The 20,622-nt window shown below is 37.0% G+C and overlaps 2 protein-coding genes and 1 long non-coding RNA gene across 9 annotated transcripts; 1 reads left to right on the forward strand and 2 right to left on the reverse strand.

Moving 5' to 3' along the window:
• Positions 1-453: 453 nt before the first annotated feature.
• Positions 454-6,709, reverse strand: LOC109047585. Of its 6 annotated transcripts, none has more exons than XR_006154003.1 (10): positions 6,645-6,708; positions 6,452-6,540; positions 6,200-6,371; positions 5,214-5,368; positions 4,711-4,837; positions 2,744-2,854; positions 2,522-2,646; positions 1,910-2,444; positions 1,525-1,819; positions 454-570 (listed from the first exon to the last, which is right to left on the reverse strand). It is a non-coding gene; the product is annotated as an uncharacterized LOC109047585 (long non-coding RNA). The 6 variants fall into 6 exon arrangements; XR_006154002.1 differs by lacking the exon at positions 454-570 and having other exon boundaries at positions 1,281-1,819; positions 1,910-2,043; positions 2,160-2,444; XR_006154000.1 differs by lacking the exon at positions 454-570 and having other exon boundaries at positions 1,281-1,819; positions 6,645-6,709.
• Positions 6,710-12,418: 5,709 nt separating this feature from the next.
• LOC109047356 (fat storage-inducing transmembrane protein 1) lies at positions 12,419-15,477 on the forward strand. Its single transcript, XM_019065057.2, has 2 exons — positions 12,419-13,786; positions 14,450-15,477. The coding sequence occupies exons 1-2, from the start codon at positions 13,608-13,610 to the stop codon at positions 15,144-15,146; spliced, it is 876 nt and encodes a 291-aa protein (XP_018920602.2). The 5' UTR covers positions 12,419-13,607; the 3' UTR covers positions 15,147-15,477.
• A 397-nt stretch (positions 15,478-15,874) lies between these two features.
• On the reverse strand, positions 15,875-20,137 carry LOC109047360 (tRNA selenocysteine 1-associated protein 1-like). Of its 2 annotated transcripts, none has more exons than XM_042718216.1 (9): positions 19,983-20,137; positions 19,403-19,500; positions 18,675-18,774; positions 18,198-18,250; positions 17,940-18,071; positions 17,375-17,494; positions 17,009-17,246; positions 16,769-16,811; positions 15,875-16,675 (listed from the first exon to the last, which is right to left on the reverse strand). In XM_042718216.1, the coding sequence occupies exons 1-9, from the start codon at positions 20,016-20,018 to the stop codon at positions 16,533-16,535; spliced, it is 963 nt and encodes a 320-aa protein (XP_042574150.1). In that variant the 5' UTR covers positions 20,019-20,137; the 3' UTR covers positions 15,875-16,532. The 2 variants fall into 2 exon arrangements, with proteins under 2 accessions (XP_042574150.1, XP_042574149.1); XM_042718215.1 differs by having other exon boundaries at positions 16,769-16,814.
• Positions 20,138-20,622: the final 485 nt, after the last annotated feature.

Consider the following 20,622-nt stretch of genomic DNA (forward strand, 5'->3'; position numbering starts at 1 on the left):
AAGAGAAGAAGCATCAACATGGAGCTGTGAATCTGAAGGGTCTGGAGAGATTTTGGATGAAGGAATGGTCTCTGATCTCGTCAGATGTTCTCCAAACTCATCAGGGTTTGTAGGTGAAGACTCGAGAGCTGTTATCTTTGCAAAAATATGTAAAAGAAATAGAAATATTAAATAAAAGGGTACCATTAATTATTGCCAACATATATTAGAGAAAAACATTTATTTAATAATGAGATTTTCCCCCATTTAAAATTTTAATTCTCCAATGAGAGGTTAGATTTTTGTAAATTTTTAAAATGAAAGGTCAAATGGATAAATGATGCACATTTATTTTCACAGCATTTTTTGATCATATTTACCAAGGGTACCAACAGTTCTGACCATGACTGTATATGATGTGGCAACTTGGACCAAATAAAAGTAGCACAGTAATCTCCATATACACACAAGACAACAGACAAGATGCAGAGTGACTTTATTTCATGAAAGTAGAGAATACTGTAGAGAAAGGCAAGCAAGGAACGGTGATTTCAGAAGATTTCCAGGACTTCATTCTTCATCAAACCCTTTCTGTGAGAGAAAAATGTTGACAAAGGAAAAGGTAGGCTCCAATAGCTACTAAGAAAAGGTATTATGAAATACTAAATTCTCTTTTAATAAACCAAATATGACTTAACCTGTAGTTAAAATATTTGTGCCCAGTCAGATGCTCTCTAAAATGAGACTGCCTCTCCCTGTAATAAATGCCTACCTCTAACTAGCAAGTAGCAAATCATAGTGCCTGTCTGACATATTAGCTATAAAAAGAGTGGGATATGTCAGATGGAAACTGAAATCAAGCAACTTTATGAGCTTTTTAACAGTTTAATGAATGACTAATTAATTATGTCCACTATACCTTTGGCCCTACATCATGACTTTTGGCACGTAGTTTGTTCACTTGAGATTCAGCAACATCAGCCCTTTCCTCTGCTTCATCTAGTTCATGCTACATCTTACGGAATTTGCCACGGTGAATGTTTGCCTGTTCTTCCTATTACAGGAGGCAAACATGACACATCCACACCGACTCTCTAGTATATCTCTGAATTTCAACATCACTTACAGCTTCCTCTGCAGCTCTTTTTTTTTTTTGTGATCAAATTTTTATTTATTTTTAAACATACAACAACAACAACAACAGACATCCTCTGTATAATCCAGTGCTTTAGAAAAAGAACACTGTCAAACATCAACAGCGCCCATCAATTTACACCACTGTACATTAATGACACATAAACTTGGCTTAACCATATAATGCATTTGTAGTAACAAGGATAAAACAAAGTTTACATGTGTCCATAGATTATTAACAAAATAGGACACTCCCCAAACATATGAAGAAAAGTACCCGCTAACGCAGTATTACAGAAATGGCAATTGTAATTTGGTTGTAGTTTCATTTTGAATCTTTTGCAAGGAGTGCATTAGACATTGTTTTATTTATGCTGTCTTAAATGAACAAGAAGTGGACTGTGAGCTCACTCTAGCCTCCAGTTTCTGGACTTGTTTCTTTCCTCCTTTCATAGCAATTTGTTCTGCTTCATCCAGGCGGTGCTGCAGGTCTTTAATGGTCTGCTCCATGTTCTTCTTCATACGCTTCAGGGTGAGCAGTTGTGTCCTGCTCCTTCTTCAACTCCTCAGCCATCATGGCAGCATCAGTTATGGCTTTCTTAGCCTTTTCCTCTGCATTCCTGCATTCTTGCACTGCCTCTTCCACCTCACTCTGTAGCTGGAATATGTCAGTCTCCAGCTTCTTCTGGTTTATGAGACTGGTGTTCTATATATGAAATTTTGTAAGTTTGTGTTACAGGGACCATTTATAATGTAACCTTACAACAAATATCCATAAAGACTCTTCATGATTTACCTGAGAATGCAAAAGCTGTAGGTTCTCAGTGACATCCAGCAGCTCTTGCTCAGAAAGTTTGCGTTCACGCTCTGTTTGTTCCAGAACAGCCCTAAGCTCTTCCAGTTCAGCCTGAGGCAAGGTATTACGTCTCTCTACAATGGCAATGTACTCCTTCAGATCATCAATGGCCCGAAGAGAGTCATCCAGCTGAAGCTGAGAGTCCTACAAAATCTTTCATTAAGGAAAGAAATAGTACCATATGTTTTACCTTTAGATGGGCCTGAACAGACTTGCCTGTCTGTTAGCCTAGCTCAGCTGGATCTCCATTTCATTTAGATCTCCTTCCATCTTCTTCTTTATCCTGAGAGCTTCATTCCTGCTACGTGTTTCAGACTCCAAAGCACTTTGCAAGGTGTCTATGGTCCTCTGTAGGTTTCTCTTAGTTTGCTCCATTTCTTCATCTTTCTCAGTCAGCTTGCACTTAGTGTGTCTTTATTTGGTTAAATTCTAGCTGGGCACTAATGATTTTACCCTCCTCATGCTCCAGAGAGCCCTGTAATGAACATAATAAGCTTACTCATGTCATCATTGCACTTATTTTCATCTCATTTTTTGTGGCCACACTCCTACCTCAGCCTCTTCCAGAGCAGCTTGTATCTCAGCCTTTTCTTGTTCTAGCTGCTTATAAACGTTCTCCAACTCATGGATTGTCTTCCCACTCTCACCAAGCTGTTCAGTCAGGTCAGAGATCTCCTCTATAAGAGAAAATAACATTACCATTTGGACATTATCATACCATTATCATACATAATTGTAACTTTGTGCAAGTATGCAAAATAGCAATGAAGAAACCTTGCAGAATCTTGTTCTCTCTCTTCATGGTCTCCAGGTGATCCAGAGAACAGTTCTGTGTTCTGTGTCATGACGGGCTGATTGCAGTGCATGGGCAAGAGCATTCTTCGCCTGGAAAACATTTGTTCGATTACTTTGTTATATAAGATTACAAATAACAAGTAGTAGCAATATAGGAGAAGTGGACAAGTATATGTTACCTTAATTTACTAATCTAACTGCCTTTTCAGGTCCTCCATTTGTTGACTAAAGGAGTTCTTATCCCTTGTCAGCTGAGAGATAAATGATTCCTTTTCTTCTAACTGTCTTGCATATTCATCTAATACAGGTCCTTCTCAAAAAATTAGCATATTGTGAAAAAGTTCATTATTTTCCATAATGTAATGATAAAAATTAAACTTTCATATATTTTAGATTCATTGCACACCAACTGAAATATTTCAGGTCTTTTGTTGTTTTAATACTGATGATTTTGGCATACAGCTCATGAAAACCCAAAATTCCTATCTCAAAGAATTAGCATATCATGAAAAGGTTCTCTAAACGAGCTATTAACCTAATCATCTGAATCAACTAATTAACTCTAAACACCTGCAAAAGATTCCTGAGGCTTTTAAAAACTCCCAGCCTGGTTCATTACTCAAAACCGCAATCATGGTTAAGACTGCCGACCTGACTGCCGTCCAGAAGGCCATCATTGACACCCTCAAGCGAGAGGGTAAGACACAGAAAGAAATTTCTGAACGAATAGGCTGTTCCCAGAGTGCTGTATCAAGGCACCTCAGTGGGAAGTCTGTGGGAAGGAAAAAGTGTGGCAAAAAACGCTGCACAACGAGAAGAGGTGACCGGACCCTGAGGAAGATTGTGGAGAAGGACCGATTCCAGACCTTGGGGGACCTGCGGAAGCAGTGGACTGATTCTGGAGTAGAAACATCCAGAGCCACCGTGCACAGGCGTGTGCTTTTGAACCAGAAACAGCGGCAGAAGCGCCTGACCTGGGCTACAGAGAAGCAGCACTGGACTGTTGCTCAGTTGTCCAAAGTACTTTTTTCGGATGAAAGCAAATTTTGCATGTCATTCGGAAATCAAGGTGCCAGAGTCTGGAGGAAGACTGGGGAGAAGGAAATGCCAAAATGCCTGAAGTCCAGCGTTAAGTACCCACAGTCAGTGATGGTCTGGGGTGCCATGTCAGCTGCTGGTGTTGGTCCACTGTGTTTTATCAAGGGCAGGGTCAATGCAGCTAGCTATCAGGAGATTTTGGAGCACTTCATGCTTCCATCTGCTGAAAAGCTTTATGGAGATGAAGATTTCGTTTTTCAGCACCACCTGGCACCTGCTCACAGTGCCAAAACCACTGGTAAATGGTTTACTGACCATGGTATTACTGTGCTCAATTGGCCTGCCAACTCTCCTGACCTGAACCCCATAGAGAATCTGTGGGATATTGTGAAGAGAAAGTTGAGAGACGCAAGACCCAACACTCTGGATGAGCTTAAGGCCACTATCGAAGCATCCTGGGCCTCCATAACACCTCAGCAGTGCCACAGGCTGATTGCCTCCATGCCACGCCGCATTGAAGCAGTCATTTCTGCAAAAGGATTCCCGACCAAGTATTGAGTGCATAACTGAACATAATTATTTGAAGGTTGACTTTTTTTGTATAAAAACACTTTTCTTTTATTGGTCGGATGAAATATGCTAATTTTTTGAGATAGGAATTTTGGGTTTTCATGAGCTGTATGCCAAAATCATCAGTATTAAAACAATAAAAGACCTGAAATATTTCAGTTGGTGTGCAATGAATCTAAAATATATGAAAGTTTAATTTTTATCATTACATTATGGAAAATAATGAACTTTTTCACAATATGCTAATTTTTTGAGAAGGACCTGTATATTGAACAGAATAACTGTTGTTATCATACAACTGTCACCATTTTATTGTTACAATAAAATTCTTGATTTACCATTTTCTGCCTGAAGTTTTGCCTTCTGGGTTGTAAAGTCATTGAGGGACCTTTGATTTTCCTCACACTTGTTTCGGAATTCATTAATTTGATCTTCCAGAGTTCTATTAATTTTCTCCATGTTGGTCTATTTAAAAAAATTGCATTAGTATAGACATAAGACATAGTTGTTTGTTTTTTTTTTTTTTTTTTTTTTTGGTTTTTTTTAATTAAGAGAAACCTTGTTTTTTCACCTTGGACTTGACAATCTGCTCATTGTGATGCGAATTAGCGTCAGCAATAATCTCTATGTGCAGTGCATTTTTTTCCAGTCTTTGACTGGAATTATGTTTATTGTACTGTCCCTATTCAAATAAACTTTAAATAAAATAAAATAAAATAAAGTCTATGTTTTGCATTTATTGAGTATCTGAGGTTGCTCACCAAGGATCTCAGGGTTTTTTTGGATAAGATTTAATAGAAGATGTGATAGTCTGTGGTTTGGTTATTTTTGTGAGTATCACCTGTCAGCATGTACTGGTAGGCGTTATCAGAGAGGGAATAGATGTGCGGAGGAGCTTCACTCCTCTTCTTCCCTCTATAGGCTATAACCACCTCCTGATTGTACACTGGCAGCCACTTGTAAGGGTTGACAGTGACAGAAAAGCCCGGAGTAGGTCTGTAGAACAGAAACGTTAGTAAAGTTTTCAACTAAAGGTAAAGGTTTGGTTTCAAAGAGGAAGCTGAGACTCCTGTATACTCATATAGATCATCCATGCTGCATAGTGCTCTTTGAGATTAAATAGCACAGCTGGCTCGTGGAGAAAGCTCAGCATTGCCGTGTCTTCAATTTGATCAAATTTGGGGTGATTCTGTTGCAGAACATCACTCTCTTTGACAGTGATAGTCTGTTCAAATAAAGGAAAAGGTTTAAAGCAGGTTTTCCAACTGAACACCCCAAGAGAATTACAGGAGGACTGTGAAATTGTCAATGGCAAATAAAACCAAATTAAAATGTATATTTTTTTTAATAAACATAAATGTATAAAAAAAAACTAAACATTTGATCTTATTAAAAATAGTTTAAATTGTTTTCAAATAACATGAGATGATGTAACATTTACTAAAAAAAATTAATAAAAATGAAAATTATGCAAATTATATGAAAAGCTTCAACTAACAAGGCTTGTCAAAAAATCTGGTTTAGATTATTCTTTACTTAACTGTACAATGTTCAGCATAAATTGAGTATATTGATCATCTGTTCAAGGCATTGTTCATTATGTAGTCTATTTTAAAAGACACTTTAAAAAAGCAATCATATTAAAGGGTTTTAAATGTAAACATATTAAATGTTTTATATCTTTGTAAAAGGAATAAATATCAGCAATGATCTCAGATTATATTACAATATCTAAATTATTTAGTGGCTGATCAAACTTTCACAGAAACTTTGGTATTGACTTTTAAGTTCATAACAGATTGAAAGTTATGTTCTTTTTGCACTGACCTTCCCTCCTTGTGTCTCCGCAGTGGCTTTGTCACCCTCTTGACTTGTGATGGTGGCTTTAACAAACTCCTCCACTGGATCCGGAACAAAGCTTTCCTTCTTTAAGTCAAAGAGTTTAGTTTGCGTCTCTAGACACTCCCTTTCAGATTTCCGCAGGTAAGGGGTTGTAGCCCTAAAAAACGCCATTTCAGCATCACCCATAGTTAACCTTCAATTGTCAAAAAACAAGAACTTGTAAGAATACAGTCTTACCCAGTGCTTGCATCACTAACATAAATTACCGATTAGGTTATTGACAGATAGCAGATGCTAATGGAGGCTCCAGGTGTTTGTGATTACACCTAAAATACAGAGAAAAATATACCCATAAACTATATGATATAGTCTAATGATAAATATTGCATAGTACACAGCAATAGCACAATAGGTCTAGGAAAGAACGTACACACAAAAAACCCCACTGGGACCAATGGACAGGATCCTGAGATTCAGCACAACAGCATAGATGGGATTTATAACCTCGATTGCCCTAACCCTATAAGGCCAAGGACAGCTGATCTGTGAGCCCCCCTCCTGGTGTAAGCACATCAAACACACTAAAACAAGCCAATCTTTAGGTGCCCTGGCACTTAGAGGTGCACCACTGTGAGAGTTCGGGCTGATGGCCAGGAATGCTGAATATCTTTCATATGAGTCGCTGGAATAATTATTCTCCGTCTCTGATTCTTTGGCCCTTCACCTGTCACTCACTCAATTATTTATCTAGACCCCTCTCTTATCTGTAGTTTTGTTATGGTCCAGACCGGGACACTGTGTTTCGGAGGTGTGGGGGACTGGCCTTTCCTCAGGTTCAGTATCCACTATGCTGATACTGTGGTTAAATCAAGCCAAGTGTTTTAGTCTTTTAGTTTTTATCCCTCCCCTCTTGTGCCCCACCCTGTCAGCTGAGCAGGCCCAGCATCAGCTTTAGACTGCTGTACTCCAGAGAACTCAAGCTCACACGGACACATCCAAGCACGTGGCACAATGTCCAAGGTCACATTTACTGCTCTATTTACAGTGCAATACAACTTAAGCCATAATATGCCAAATTGCCAAATTAACAGTTTATGGTACTACACAGCAGGACTGTGCAAAATTCAGAATCTGAGAACTAAATGCCTTGCATTATATGAGATGAAATTTAAAGTGAATTGGCCATGTAGGAAGTTAAATTGTAATGACATCTAATATCTTTTTTGTGTGTTCTGCAGAAGAAAGTCAGTCATGCAGATTTTGAACAACAAGAAGGTGAGTATATGATGACCAATAACCATCTTAATTTAAAATTTTCATTAGATGTACATATCAAATCATGAATGTACACTACTGTTGAAAAGTTTGAGGTCAGTATGCTTTTATTTTTTTAAGGAATTAAAACTTTCATTTAGGAAGGATGCATTAAATTGATCAGTGACAGTCAAGACATTAGCTACAAACAAAAAATTCTGTTTTGACATGACAAAATCCAGCATCTTAAATAGCAATACCATTACCTTTTGCATTGTTTTGTATTGATACTGGAAAGTATGTGAATTTTGAAATAGAAAGGCTTCATTGGAGGCTATGGTATAGTTCCAGGGATAATGAAGCAGGCAGGGCTGCTGATGGTTCTTGTTGGCAGAGATTATCAGAAGACGTCACTAATGCAGCAGATTCCCAGCCAACTTGGTATGTTCACCAAAGAGACTTTTCAACATTTGTTGATGTTCCTGTCAGAGCAGAGGTAATGACATTTATTATGGCTAAACTTACATCAGCAATATGTGGGATGAATCTGTTGACTATAGGATAGAAATTGTAATAATACAATTAGAACAATACAGTTATTTAACCAATACTGGAAATCCATCTGAACCAACTCTTGTACAGATAACACTTTACAGTAAGATTTTTTATAATGCTTTTTTCCCCATAATTTATAAATATAAATGTTATTATTACTAGTTATTTTATATACAACATCTATAACTGTAAATGTTATTAATGTATTTGTAGAAATTAACATTAACCAAGATATTAAATATAATACACCACTATTAACAATTAATAAATCATTTTAACACTTATAAATGCTGTAAAAGTATTGACCATTATTAGTATTATTAAATTACAACATATTAACTATTTTAGTAATCTGTACAACTTTAAGTTTTACTAAACCAAAAAAAAAAAAGAGGCCTACCTATGTTTTCTTAAAAGGAGTGTAAACATGTAAGCACATCCATCATTCCGGCTTCAACAAGAGACAGCTGTGATAAAAGTAGTTATTGAAAGGTTTCTGACAGCATTAGGCAGGGGATAACTAGGTGCCAGATGTAACATACATTTGGTGGCTATTAGCCATAGGAGTATTGTGCATTCCTCATTCCTGAAAGCTCTCACAGTCACACCATTCCTCCAACAGCACATAGACACAATAGACTACTAATATATATATATATATATATATATATATATATATATACTAATAAATAAACAGGATGTCTGAGAGCACAAAGAGCAGCGCTTGAATAGTGAGAATGTCTCTTATTAGCACGTTGCCTGAACTCTAAATAAAGATCTAAATAAACTACAGATCTACAAGTTTATTTAATGAAAAATGGCATCTGAGCTCAAGAACTTTTAGCAGTGAGGTAGGCTACATATATATATTTTTTTTTTTTTACTCTTTTAAATATATACTAATATACATTACTTATAGATATAATAGAAGTGGCCTTAGCGCATCATCAGATTTATTTAGCTTTGATTCATTGTCATAACTGTTTTTAATTAACCAAATTAAACTACATCACTGGATCCTTTACGTCTTGAAAGATTAGTATTTAGAAAGTTGAGACAATGCCTTTAAGTGCCTCATGACTGATTGTATGATGCTGGGCATGACGCATATCATTAGTCTGTATCATCTCTGTACTGGATGGATTTAGCAGTAATTTCAGCCCAGTGGCGGGACGAAGCACACCCAGTCGTGCAGCTGCCCTGGATGTCAATCAAAGCTTTAGCAGAGGATTAATGATAAGTGCCAGGGATGACTGTGCTCTTCAGTCAAGAGAACAGAAAGCATATTTTATCTGGGTATCATAAGAACCTGTTAAAAGGTTAGATGTAGTTATGAAGCAAAATGGCCTCCAATCATCCTGCTAATGACTGTTGTTGTAATGATGCAAATGTTGCCTGTATTGATTATAAAAAGTATACAGGCTAAGAATATGATACAAAGGCAATAAAGGTAAAATTCTCTTTTAATGTGTCTAATTGGTCACAAATGAGCATTAGAATGTGTGATGGGTTGTTTCATACTGTAGAATGATAGGATGTTTTAAAAGGTACTATTGTGTGGCTATTTAAAAACATAAAGACAGCTGATAAACCGCAGACATGCTGTTCATTGTATGAGAATGACACTGTGACTCCAGTCACTCCCAAGAGCCCCCTTTAAGAGTCAGTGAACGCCTGGGACGTATTCCTATCAGTGTCATTATTTGTACATGGCATTTCCAGCCTTAAAACATTCTGACACAGTGTTGCCAACTTAGCAATTTTGTTGCTAAATTTAGCAACTTTTCAGACTACCCTAGCAACTTTTTCTTCCAGAAGCACCTAGCAAATTTAGCTATTTTTAAAATTTATTTGGCAACTTTTGATAAGTGACTTAAATGATAAAAAGGCACACATTTACCATCTAAATTACACAAAAAGTGAAATCCAAAGATCCCTAGCAGTACACACCTCACATGAATAAAGTTAGCTTCTATTTTCAATTGTTCGATTTAATAATAATAATAATGAAATAATTTAGTAATTGAATAATTGTTCATTCAATGTTACGCTTTGTTAGTAGCTTGTATTTGCGGTTGTTGCTCAGTTATAAGAAAAATAACTACAAAAATAGAAAAGGTACTAGCAATTTTCCAGGACATTACCCGTTATCCATTAACCGTTGTAACCTGAAAACACAAATTACAATGCTTAATTAAAAATGCAGGTTAAAAATAAATAAATAAATAATAATAAAAAATCAGTGGAAAAATCAATACGGCAAATTCCTCAATAATAACATAGTAGATTGTCTAAGAGTGTAATATACTTACTACTAATACACCACTTAAAAAAATATAATTGTTCAGAATGTGTAGTTTTAGTTATTTACTAGCTAACAAAAATAAATAAATTGTAATTGTTCAAAAATGTGTACGTTTTCAGTAATTCATTGTATTTAATAAAAATGCCTATTTACATTTTAATATTATGCATTTATAGTATTTTACGAACAAATCTAAATTAACACATTCAAAATATATTTTTTGCTGAGATTTGATGTAGTGACACAATATTGCGTCAAGATTACGTAATGACGTCATCGCGCAGTGACGTCTTTTAGCAATCAACCTTCCTTTAGCAACTTCCCCTGAAAATTAGTTGGCAACACTGTTCACACACACACACACACGCACGCACACACACACACACACACACACACGCACGCACACACACACACACACACACACATAACCTTTTGGTTTATTTCTTAGTAACCTAAAAGAAATAAGACAGAAATAAAAAAGTAATTGAATTGATTAAAGTATCCTATTGTTCATCCTGTGCAAGCATGAAATATCTGCTAAATGAACATATTTACTGATCTCGTCAGATCTTACGGATAAAGAATTTGTGTACACATCAATTATAATTTCTTTGAGAGAAAAAGAAAAAAAAACTTTTCTTAAAAGATAATTTGCCTTTATACAGTGCAACTTAAAATTTAACTTGATACCCACGAATCCTCAACTCAAGAGCCAGAGGGCGTCATTGGATAAGATACCAAAGGAGTAGCTCATTGGTTGAAGAGAGTTATTTTTAAACCCCTTTAAAGCGCCCCCTTCTGGTAAACAGTTGAACACAATGAACACAAGCAGAACCTGATACTGGGTACTGTAGCCAGGACTCAGTGAGGTAAATCTGTCCTACAAAAACCCATACACTCATATATTAAAAAGTGTGTGTGTACTTGTTTAACCATACCTGTGAGGGCCAAATGTGCTCACTTCAAAAGTGAAATATGAAAACTCACTAGTTACAAACGCTTAAAATGGGACAAAACATGGTTGTATTTAAATCTAGTGTTTTGCATGTTTGGATGATGTGTAGGTTTAGGGGTAGGGCTTGGGTTAGGGCATAGAAAATATAATTAACCTGATATAAAATCAATGTACTAATATACTGAAACTTTTGTGTGTGTAAAAACCTTTTGGTAAACACTGATATTCTAGCCAAAAATATTTTATTACATCATACAGGTATCAATAACCTATGTAATGATGTCATTTGATTTCAATGTTTTGTGGTCACTGCATTATAAAAGAGGTCAAATTTCTTCCTTAACATCTTCATTATTGTTTAGACATAACACTGCATACATTTACTTCATAATAGTGTGAGCTTTGAATAACAGGAGCTACAGATTCAGTCATTGTAGTGCCAATTCTGAATGAAACTGAGGAATGAAAACAAGGCTATGAGAGACAGAAATACATGGCAATTGTTCGGCTGATGAGACATGTTTAATAAAGACTTTCAACAGACAGAAACTCAGTAAAACAGTAGTAGTTGTTACAATTACATATGATGTTGGACCTTCATACAGTATATGCCGTTGTAAAGATTGCAAGCAGGGATGTCCGAATTCAACTCCTGAAGAGTGTAGCTCCAATCTCAATTAAACACACCTGCACTATCTAATCAAAGTCTCCAGGACCGAGTTTGGACACCCCTGGACTAAAGTCTAGGCCAGGAGTGTCCATTCCTTATTCTGGAGGGCTAGTGTCCTGCAAAGTTTAGCTTCCACCCCAATTAAACACACCTGAACCAGCTAATCAGGGTCTTACTAGGCATACTAGAAACTTCCAGTCAGGTGTGTTGGAGCTAAATTCTGTTTGTAGGACATAGCCCTTCAGGACTGAGTTTGGACATCCCCGGTCAAGGCCTTTAGGTTACTTATTATTTTGATACAAAAGTTCACAATCTTCATCTAAACATGAACTAAAAATACTGTATGATCACTTGAAATCTTTTAGTTGAGGAATTATAGACCTTTCTTGAATTTTAGAACAAGAACAATATAGGACAGGGACATTTATTTAAAGGAATACATCACATTACATGCTCATACGGCACATACCAAAGACACTATATTTAGCCTCTTAATATGGAGCTAATAAAAGACAGCAGGGAGAGAGAGCAGACTGGTGTTTGTAAGAGACAGAAAAGATAATGTAGTTGGTGCAGACAGTGGAGACCATAGAAGGACTCGGTGATTGACAGAGACAGGCAGCACCAACAGCTGAATCTAAGAATGGAGAAAGCAGCAGAGAGGAATGAAGATACAGTACAAAGGTTAGAGCTAAATATGGCTGAATTGAAAAGCACCCCGGTAACTGTACACAGCATTTGGTGACATTTATACAGCAGTGAACCACTGACATTTTACGAGCAGTGCTTTCTGCTCATCCACTGAAAAGAGAACCAAAATGTGTCATTATCTAGAGGTTTAAGAGTTAATGTAATTCATATTAGCTGTTGTGAACATTTATGCACTTGTCATTTTTGTCCACTTTTTTGAACAGTGATCATTTGTTCAATCAATGACAATACAGTTACTTTGTTTTCACGTAGAACTCTCTAATTGCAACATGACACCCGCCAACACCAACATACAGAGGCGACAACATTTCTTTTTCTGTTCAGAGGGGGTGGGGAGCATGTGGGCCATGTGAAAGGTGCAAGAGACCCTCTGTTAGAGCAGTTGTGCTGCTAGAGAAATGAAAGAGACCCACGGATACAAAGAACATGGAAATCAGGAATGAACAAGATTTTCTTTCTCTTGGATGCAAGGAGTAAACGGAAGTTTTTGGCTGTGAGAACATAAAGGGGGAGTGCAGATCCCGGAAAGATACAGATCAGAGGAGACATAGGCCGTGAAAATCTCTTGAAGGACACAGAGTGTAAGAAAAGGAAACTACTAAGCTAGCACATGCCATTTTTATACCTGGATTAAATGCAACAATATATGTGACCGTAATTACAGATGAATATCTACAACATACAGTGCCAGAAAAGTGATTTCAGTGGATGAGAACACCTTTTTTTCAATCAGTTAACGGAAAAACACACATGCATTGGTCATTGGACAAGCTTACATAAATTGTGAATTTTTTTTCTCATTTACATCAGGACAATTTTACAACGGCAACACACTGCAGCAGTCACTGAGAAGGTTTTGTTGGATTCTGAAAGAGACTGGACTTTAACATCAACCAATCCATATTATCTGTAATTTGCTGGTATACTTAAGGAAACAATACAAATGTTTCTAAACTCTATCCTTGTGGTCATTACTGACCTGGCAGCTGGACTTCTTGGCAACACATCATTTCGACGTCATTTTCATTTGTTGCTGTCATCACTGCTTTTGTTTGGGCCTCTCCTGAGCCTATGGGTTTCCCATTATAGTATCTTTGCAAAGAGGACTCACTTTCTCTACAGGTAAGACCCCCAAAAAATCATATCTGTGCAACTGAATATTCAATTAAGCAATACCACACCAGTGCTGCTGTTTTGCAGGTAATCACAACAGCAGTGAGTGTGACAGTGCTTTATACAACAGTCCAATAAGTTAATACTGAATCATTTACATTTAGACACAAAAAATAAAAATCAAACGAAGTCAGCAGAATCAAATCTTCACCAGGTCTATAGTGTTCCTGAATAAATCAGTTTTTGAAATAATTAGTGATACAATGACTCACTCATGAAGATTGTGGCTGAAAATAGGCAAAAAACAGTATTTGAAAAGAGTATTATGTCTGAATTTACAGGCTGCATGTGAGTAATTTTGAGTAATTATTTACCGTTAAAAAGTATATTCCATATAGTATGATAAATATAAATGATTGATGCTGGTAGTATGAATGTGATCATACAATCATCATGTTTTCATTGTCATGTACTTTTCGCATACTGTTTAATGAATACTGTAAAATTAAAAATGCTACTCTTTTCACATACTGGTTTTCGCCTCTATATAGTAAGGAAAAAAAGCATATTTGGATGCAGCCACCATATTATTAAAGTTGAGTGCAAAAAATATATAGGATACACTGTTCTCGATATTAATACAGTAATGTATCATTCACCATTCATTTTTAGGGTGTTCCTGCGCTCAGGTTGGGGCTGGACCTGCATCTTTGTTGGCTCTTTTGTCTTCGTCTTGTCTTTCTCAGTTCGTCGCTCTCTCACACTTTCCCTGCGACACCTTTCTCGGTTAGCTGTGGCAGGTGGACTGTGGTTGGGCTTCCGCAAACTGCTTTATCTGTTGGAAAATGCCACCGGAAGCTGCTATGAGCCCCTCAGCTCCACTCTTGAGTTGGCTTCAGGGACCAATGGAGATCAGCCTTTACTGCTTTTACGAGAAGGTGAAACAAAGGAGGCCTGTGTCCGCTCTGGCATGTTGTGGCGTGGCTATGAAGTATCTGAAGATGCCCTCCTACTGTGTTTGTGCTGCCTGCTTCTAGCTGAGGAGACTGCAGTGTTTGGGCCCTACCTGAGCCTGGGTGGACCCTCTGGAGCCCCGCTGCGCATCCTCTTCCTGTTCTGCGTACTGCTGTTGAGTCTCTGGGTGTTTCTGCTGCTCTGCCTGCTGGCTTACTTCCCCCAGTTTCCTACTCAGCTTTTGGGAGGGGCCCTGGGTTGTTTGAGCTGGAGAGCATTGTATCAGGGCTGGTACCGACTTGGACCTAGTTGGTACTGCCCTGGGAGGCCAGGGGTGGGACTTTTGTCTACACAGAGCAAACAGGAAGAGACATCTGAGACACTGTGTGAAAGTAATGCTAAAGAGATCAACTAGAAAAGGCTTGAGCAATTTGCTTGGTACAATTTGGACTAACTATATATAGTGGTGCTGCAGTATATCAATGAAAAAATATATATATCCGGCCAAATCTCTACCAATACAGAATGAATGTATATCTGATCAAAATTGCTGGTCTTTATACATTTTATTAATGCATGCTTACTAAATCCTCTCTCAAATGATTAACATGGGCAAGAAGGTATACTTCACCTAAAAAATTTTTTTTTCAAACCTGTATGACTGTATTATATAGAACAGGGATAGGCAACTCCGGTCCTGGAGGGCCACTATCCTGCAGAGTTTAGCTTCAGCCCTCATAAAAACTCACCTGCCTGTATCTATCTAGTAATCCCGAAAACACTGATTGCCTTGTTCAGGTGTGTTTAATTAGGGTTGGAGCTAAACTCTGCAGGACAGTGGCCCTCCAGGACCGAAGTTGCCTATCCCTGATATAGAAGCTTTTCACTGTTGTTTGGATTTTACTGACTTTCTAAATATCTTCTTTTGTGATCTATAGAGCAAAGAATGTTATACAGGTTTGGAACAAAATGTGGTTGAGTAAGTGATGACAGAATTTCCATTTTTTGGGTGAACTGTATGTTTAATGATTTTAAAAAATTAATCAGGTTCAAGTTTAAATATATTTGCCAATAGTTTTTAACACTAATACAGAACTGGTTTCACACATAAAACCATGAATACAGAATAAATCAAGACACAAATGAGACATCATATTGATTTATTAGATTCTTCCTTGACAATCTCAATTTGTTTTTTTATTACAAAAATATTCACAGAATTTCTGGAAAGCTCAGCATTAAATAAGAAACTTGTGATTAATTTATGCCCAAATGCATATGTAATTTAAAGACGGAGGAAATTAATTCTGGGTCAGTGTGGTAAAAATGTTTATGCAGTTACATCTCATTTTGCAAAAATCTTTAAAACATGAACCATCTTGAACAAAGCTTTCACAAATGAAAAACCATCAGTGGCCTCACAACAGACAAAAAAGGGGTGTATATTAGAGATACTTATTTGAACCACACAAGAACACAAAAAAGCATGCTTCAAATTACTAATGAAAAAGTTTAATAAGGCAAGAGTAGGAATAGCTCCTGGTTAAAAATGACAAAAGTACTGAAAAAGATTATTTCCATCCATCTTTACAAAAAAAAAAAAACCTGTACAACAGAACCATAACTCCCTAACTTTGAAAAAAGGTGATAGGACACAAAGAAAACTTCTTGCCTGCTCAAATGAAGTTCCGAATAAAAGGCTGAAAAGAAAACATTCTCTGAAAAACTCGCTCAGAGCAATATAAAAAGGCATGTTCCTTCACAAAGTTTAATAATCCCGTACTGTTTTTGGTTCAGACAGTCAGGAACCATTCATCATAGGAATTTCAGATGTGACACTGTCCAATGGCTGCCAGTGGCAATCCATGAGCGAATCATAGAGCTCCTCACTGCGCTCCATGAATTGCTTATTTAATGCCTCCACATCCACCTGTGGGTTTGGGTCTGAGGGAAAAGAAAGATAGTGTGTAATAATTAATAATGTGTGATCTTGCTCTAATCAAAAATTTGGTCAATTAAAATGTTATGAAATATTACCTTCAGCGGGGTCTTCCTCAACATCCTCTGTGCCATCATGTGACTGCTGAAGCAATACAAAAAAAAAACTGTCAATTGCAGAACAGAAATGGACTGAATTTATATATATATATATATATATATATATATATATATATATATATATATATATATATATATATATATATATATATATATATATATATATATATATATATTTTTTTTATTTTAATTATCTTCAACAATCACTATTAAAAATACCTCTGTGGATCCCTGCATGTCAGGGGGCATGGGGGGCATCCCCATAGGTGGGGGTGGTCCCATCATCCCGTGTGGAACTGGAGGGGGGGTAGCATATGGGTTGTAGCCGTAGTTATAACTGCTGTACTGATCATAACCCCACTGTGGATAGTAATTGTTGTAAGGCTGTTGATAGTACTGCTGTTGATAGTTACTGTTGTAGCTGTTATTCTGGTTGTGGTAACTGCTTGGCTTATTGCTAAAATTAAAAAAAGAAAGAATATGGTGAGGTTTCATGTGGATTTGTGAAGTTTAAATATCAGGATGAAGTCTCACTGACCACATACAATTTAAATAACAATGACAAAAAATTCTAATTAAATGTACCCTTTGTTGACAGCAATGCTTATCCTGATGGGTTTTCCTCCCAGGCCTGATGCGTTCTGAAACTCCTCGAGGGCTTTCTTCTGTTCATTCTCATCGCTAAACTTTACGAAGCCATAACCTCTGTACATGTGAAAAAACTAGATCATCAGCACCCGCTCCCTCCCGCTTCATGCTCCTCATCATGCAGTTTATCCATATTTCAATATGTATTCAGAAAGTAATAATTAATTTGATGGTAGAACTGAAACTTCTCTTTTACTTTTAACATGAAGTAGATTCACTTCAATTGTGAGTTGCTCTTGCTTACCCTATATGGGGAAAACAATAGTTTTAGCAGATTTGTAACAACGGCAAATCACATCCATGTATTGTCTGGCCCTTTTTAGGAGAGGGAGGGTAAAGAGTATCGACTGAAAATAAGCTTTGAAAAAATACAAAATAAAAGGTAAAGGAGACCTCATCTAGTTCAACTACCTCATCTCTGGTCAAGATCAGTAGGTCAAACTGTCAGAGAAAGCCAAGTAAGGTTATGCAGTACAAAGCTGGCGGCTGAAACATTTCATACCTGGAGTTCCCATAGGGATCAGTGACAACTTTGGCTCCTTTGCATGAAGGGAATTTTTTCAGAAAGAACTGATGAAGGTGGTAGTCATCCACATCTGATGTGAGATCTCCAACAAAGACCGAAAATTCTGGGCTGAGGAAGAAAGTGAACATGATGAAGTGATGTAAAGTCAAAGAAACCTCCACAGTTTGTAAAATGTAATATTTATCTACAAAAAAATGCAGCTACTTTCTTTTTTTCTGTACATGTTGTGCTTACCCAGGCTCTGGCCTTTTCCCATATGTTGCATAGTTTAGCTTGAATTTCCTGGGCTGAAATGCAGACAAAATACAACCATTGAGCAAATCAAATGACACTTTGCCTGTAGTATGGAGACAATTCGCTGACAAATAGAGTTATATTATTTGAGTAAGGAAGCTATTATTTCCACATACCTCCACCAATCAGTACTGGCTTTATCCCATTCGTCAGCTAGTTCCTAACAGAGTTTATTCACCAGCTTCAAACAAAGTCATTTTAAAAACAGCCTCAACCACCTTCCTTAGGGAAGAAATTGAGCTCTGTAACTTGCCCATCACTAGTAATATATGGAGTAATAATCAAAATGTCTCATATCAGGTGGGGGCCATGCTGGTTATGCCTTCCTATAATAATCTATATGTATAAATTTGAATGTATTGAAATCAAATATAATGCCAAAACTACACAAACTAATGGGTGAGTTTGGCATCTTACCGGATTCGATCCTGGAACCAGCTTCCCATTAAGCCTCTGCACACAACGGTCAACACTGGCCTCATCTGCTAGCTCTACAAAACAGTATCCAGCCGAGCCTCTGAGGAAACACACAAGAGAATTTTCAATGATTTCTGTCAACAAACATACACAAAAGACTAAATCTGGCTCATCTCAAAGGCAAATAAGCCAAGTTATATAATAATATACATATTTTCAGTGAGTCTGGATATTATTAACACAAAGAAATAAGCTGTAGACCTAAAAAGTTGCGGAGATTCTAGATTGACATGTTTTTCCATGAAGATTTTTTTTCTTTTTTTATTATGTTTAGGAGTTATAAGCCATGAACCAAACCAACCAGCTACGAGATGACTGCATGACAAACTTTGATTTGAAGCAAAAAATTATATTTGAAAATCAGGGAAAAAGACAAAACAGCTTCAATGAAGGGAAAATCTACAATGCCATGAAGCAATCAATGGAGAAATATAAAATCACTGATTTAAAGGTGTTGATTATATAGAGAAACAATATACTTTGTTTAGTTTAAAAATAATAATAATGTGGGCTGATGGCTTCAACAAAAGCATGTACAAAAGCATTAATCTCATGGCAGGTCTGTCTTTAAAGGATTATAGGATATCATTAAAAACATATTTCCTGCTTGATGATCTTTTTACTTCAGGAACCCAACTGTTGCACTTCATGTAGAGACGTTATCTTACCCGGTAAGTCGATGTGTAATTATTTTGACACCGTAGGCAGTCTCTCCCATATTGCTGAAAGCTTGTTTAATGAAGTTTTCATCCATGTATGGGTCTAACTGTAAAACAAATAATGCGATCAAAGGCCTGTCAGCATATTTTAAACACACACATCCCATGTTAATGATTTACATAAGGAAGCAGAGAGCCTCGGTGACGTAGACAAGCTGACTTGACGGCCAGTTTTGTGAATTACACCTTGTTTTTATACAGTCTATGATTACACCTTGTTGTATAATTACGGAGTCAACTCGAAATCATAATCCGGTCATGTAACGTTAGTCTGGTTCATTATTCACACTACGGGTCTACGACATAAAAACGCTTATGCAAAAATGAGAGGCATGCTGAGAAAATACAAACCACTGATTAATTATCGCCATATTTACAAATGTGCTAAAACATTACTTTAATTCGGTGTACATTCAGTATTTTTTACACAACTGAGTGGCCTATTGGCCATGCTTGCGTAGCATCGTGCTAAACCAACATGCTGCTGCTTACAAACTCCAAGAAAAGTAAACAAAAACATAATACTTACATCACCCATCCATAAACTTGTCATTCTGTTAAACATCTTGCCAGATGAAACTGCTGCACCTCAGAGGTTTGCAAAATTTAGCGACAGTTGGCTGCAGAATTTGCCTGGTGCTTCCTGAAGCTAACAGAACGTTACACACTTCCGCTTCCGGCAGCGCAGAGATCAGACCTAGTGAGATCGAGAGTTCTCTCCTCTGCCAGTCTGTCTGTTAGGTTTACTCAGGGTTCAGCACACAGCATTTCTGTAAAGTGTCCATGCATTGGTATATTTTCAAACAGTTTTTGTTTTTGTAATAAAATTAAGTAAATAACACTCTATGCTACGCATGTTATTCTGGGTTTGACTTGAAGGGGGCAGTAGTGAGTTTTGAAAACTCCGGCCAGCCGTCCAGCAGAGGAAGAAACGCAAGACATGTGATGACTTTGGTATGATATTGATGGAAGGAAGGTGTAGCAGAAATGAACACGTTACGAACAACATTTTTGCGCTTTTCGGGGGCACAGAGTTTGTGTCGGTATGTGAAACCAATCAATTCTTTAAAAACTTGTGCTAAATTAGTTTGCTGGACGTCTTTTTGATTGTGATTTTAACCACCAGCGTTAGCGATAACCTCACCTTTGCCATAAACCTAATGAAATAT

This window comes from Cyprinus carpio, chromosome B2, assembly GCF_018340385.1.
Source record: "Cyprinus carpio isolate SPL01 chromosome B2, ASM1834038v1, whole genome shotgun sequence".
Taxonomy (NCBI): Eukaryota; Metazoa; Chordata; class Actinopteri; order Cypriniformes; family Cyprinidae; genus Cyprinus; species Cyprinus carpio.

What these genes read in the sequence shown, in the direction of transcription:
- LOC109047356 (XM_019065057.2), top strand. Translation starts at nt 13,608, where the DNA reads ATGTTTCTAAACTCTATCCTTGTGGTCATTACTGACCTGGCAGCTGGA. An exon ending in AGGACTCACTTTCTCTACAG is followed by an intron (nt 13,787 to 14,449) that starts GTAAGACCCCCA and finishes ATTCATTTTTAG; the next exon opens with GGTGTTCCTGCGCTCAGGTT.
- LOC109047360 (XM_042718215.1), bottom strand. Translation starts at nt 20,018, where the DNA reads ATGTTTAACAGAATGACAAGTTTATGGATGGGTGAT. An exon ending in CAAGTTTATGGATGGGTGAT is followed by an intron (nt 19,501 to 19,982) that starts GTAAGTATTATG and finishes TTTGTTTTACAG; the next exon opens with TTAGACCCATACATGGATGA. An exon ending in GATCCCTATGGGAACTCCAG is followed by an intron (nt 17,495 to 17,939) that starts GTATGAAATGTT and finishes TCACATGTACAG; the next exon opens with AGGTTATGGCTTCGTAAAGT.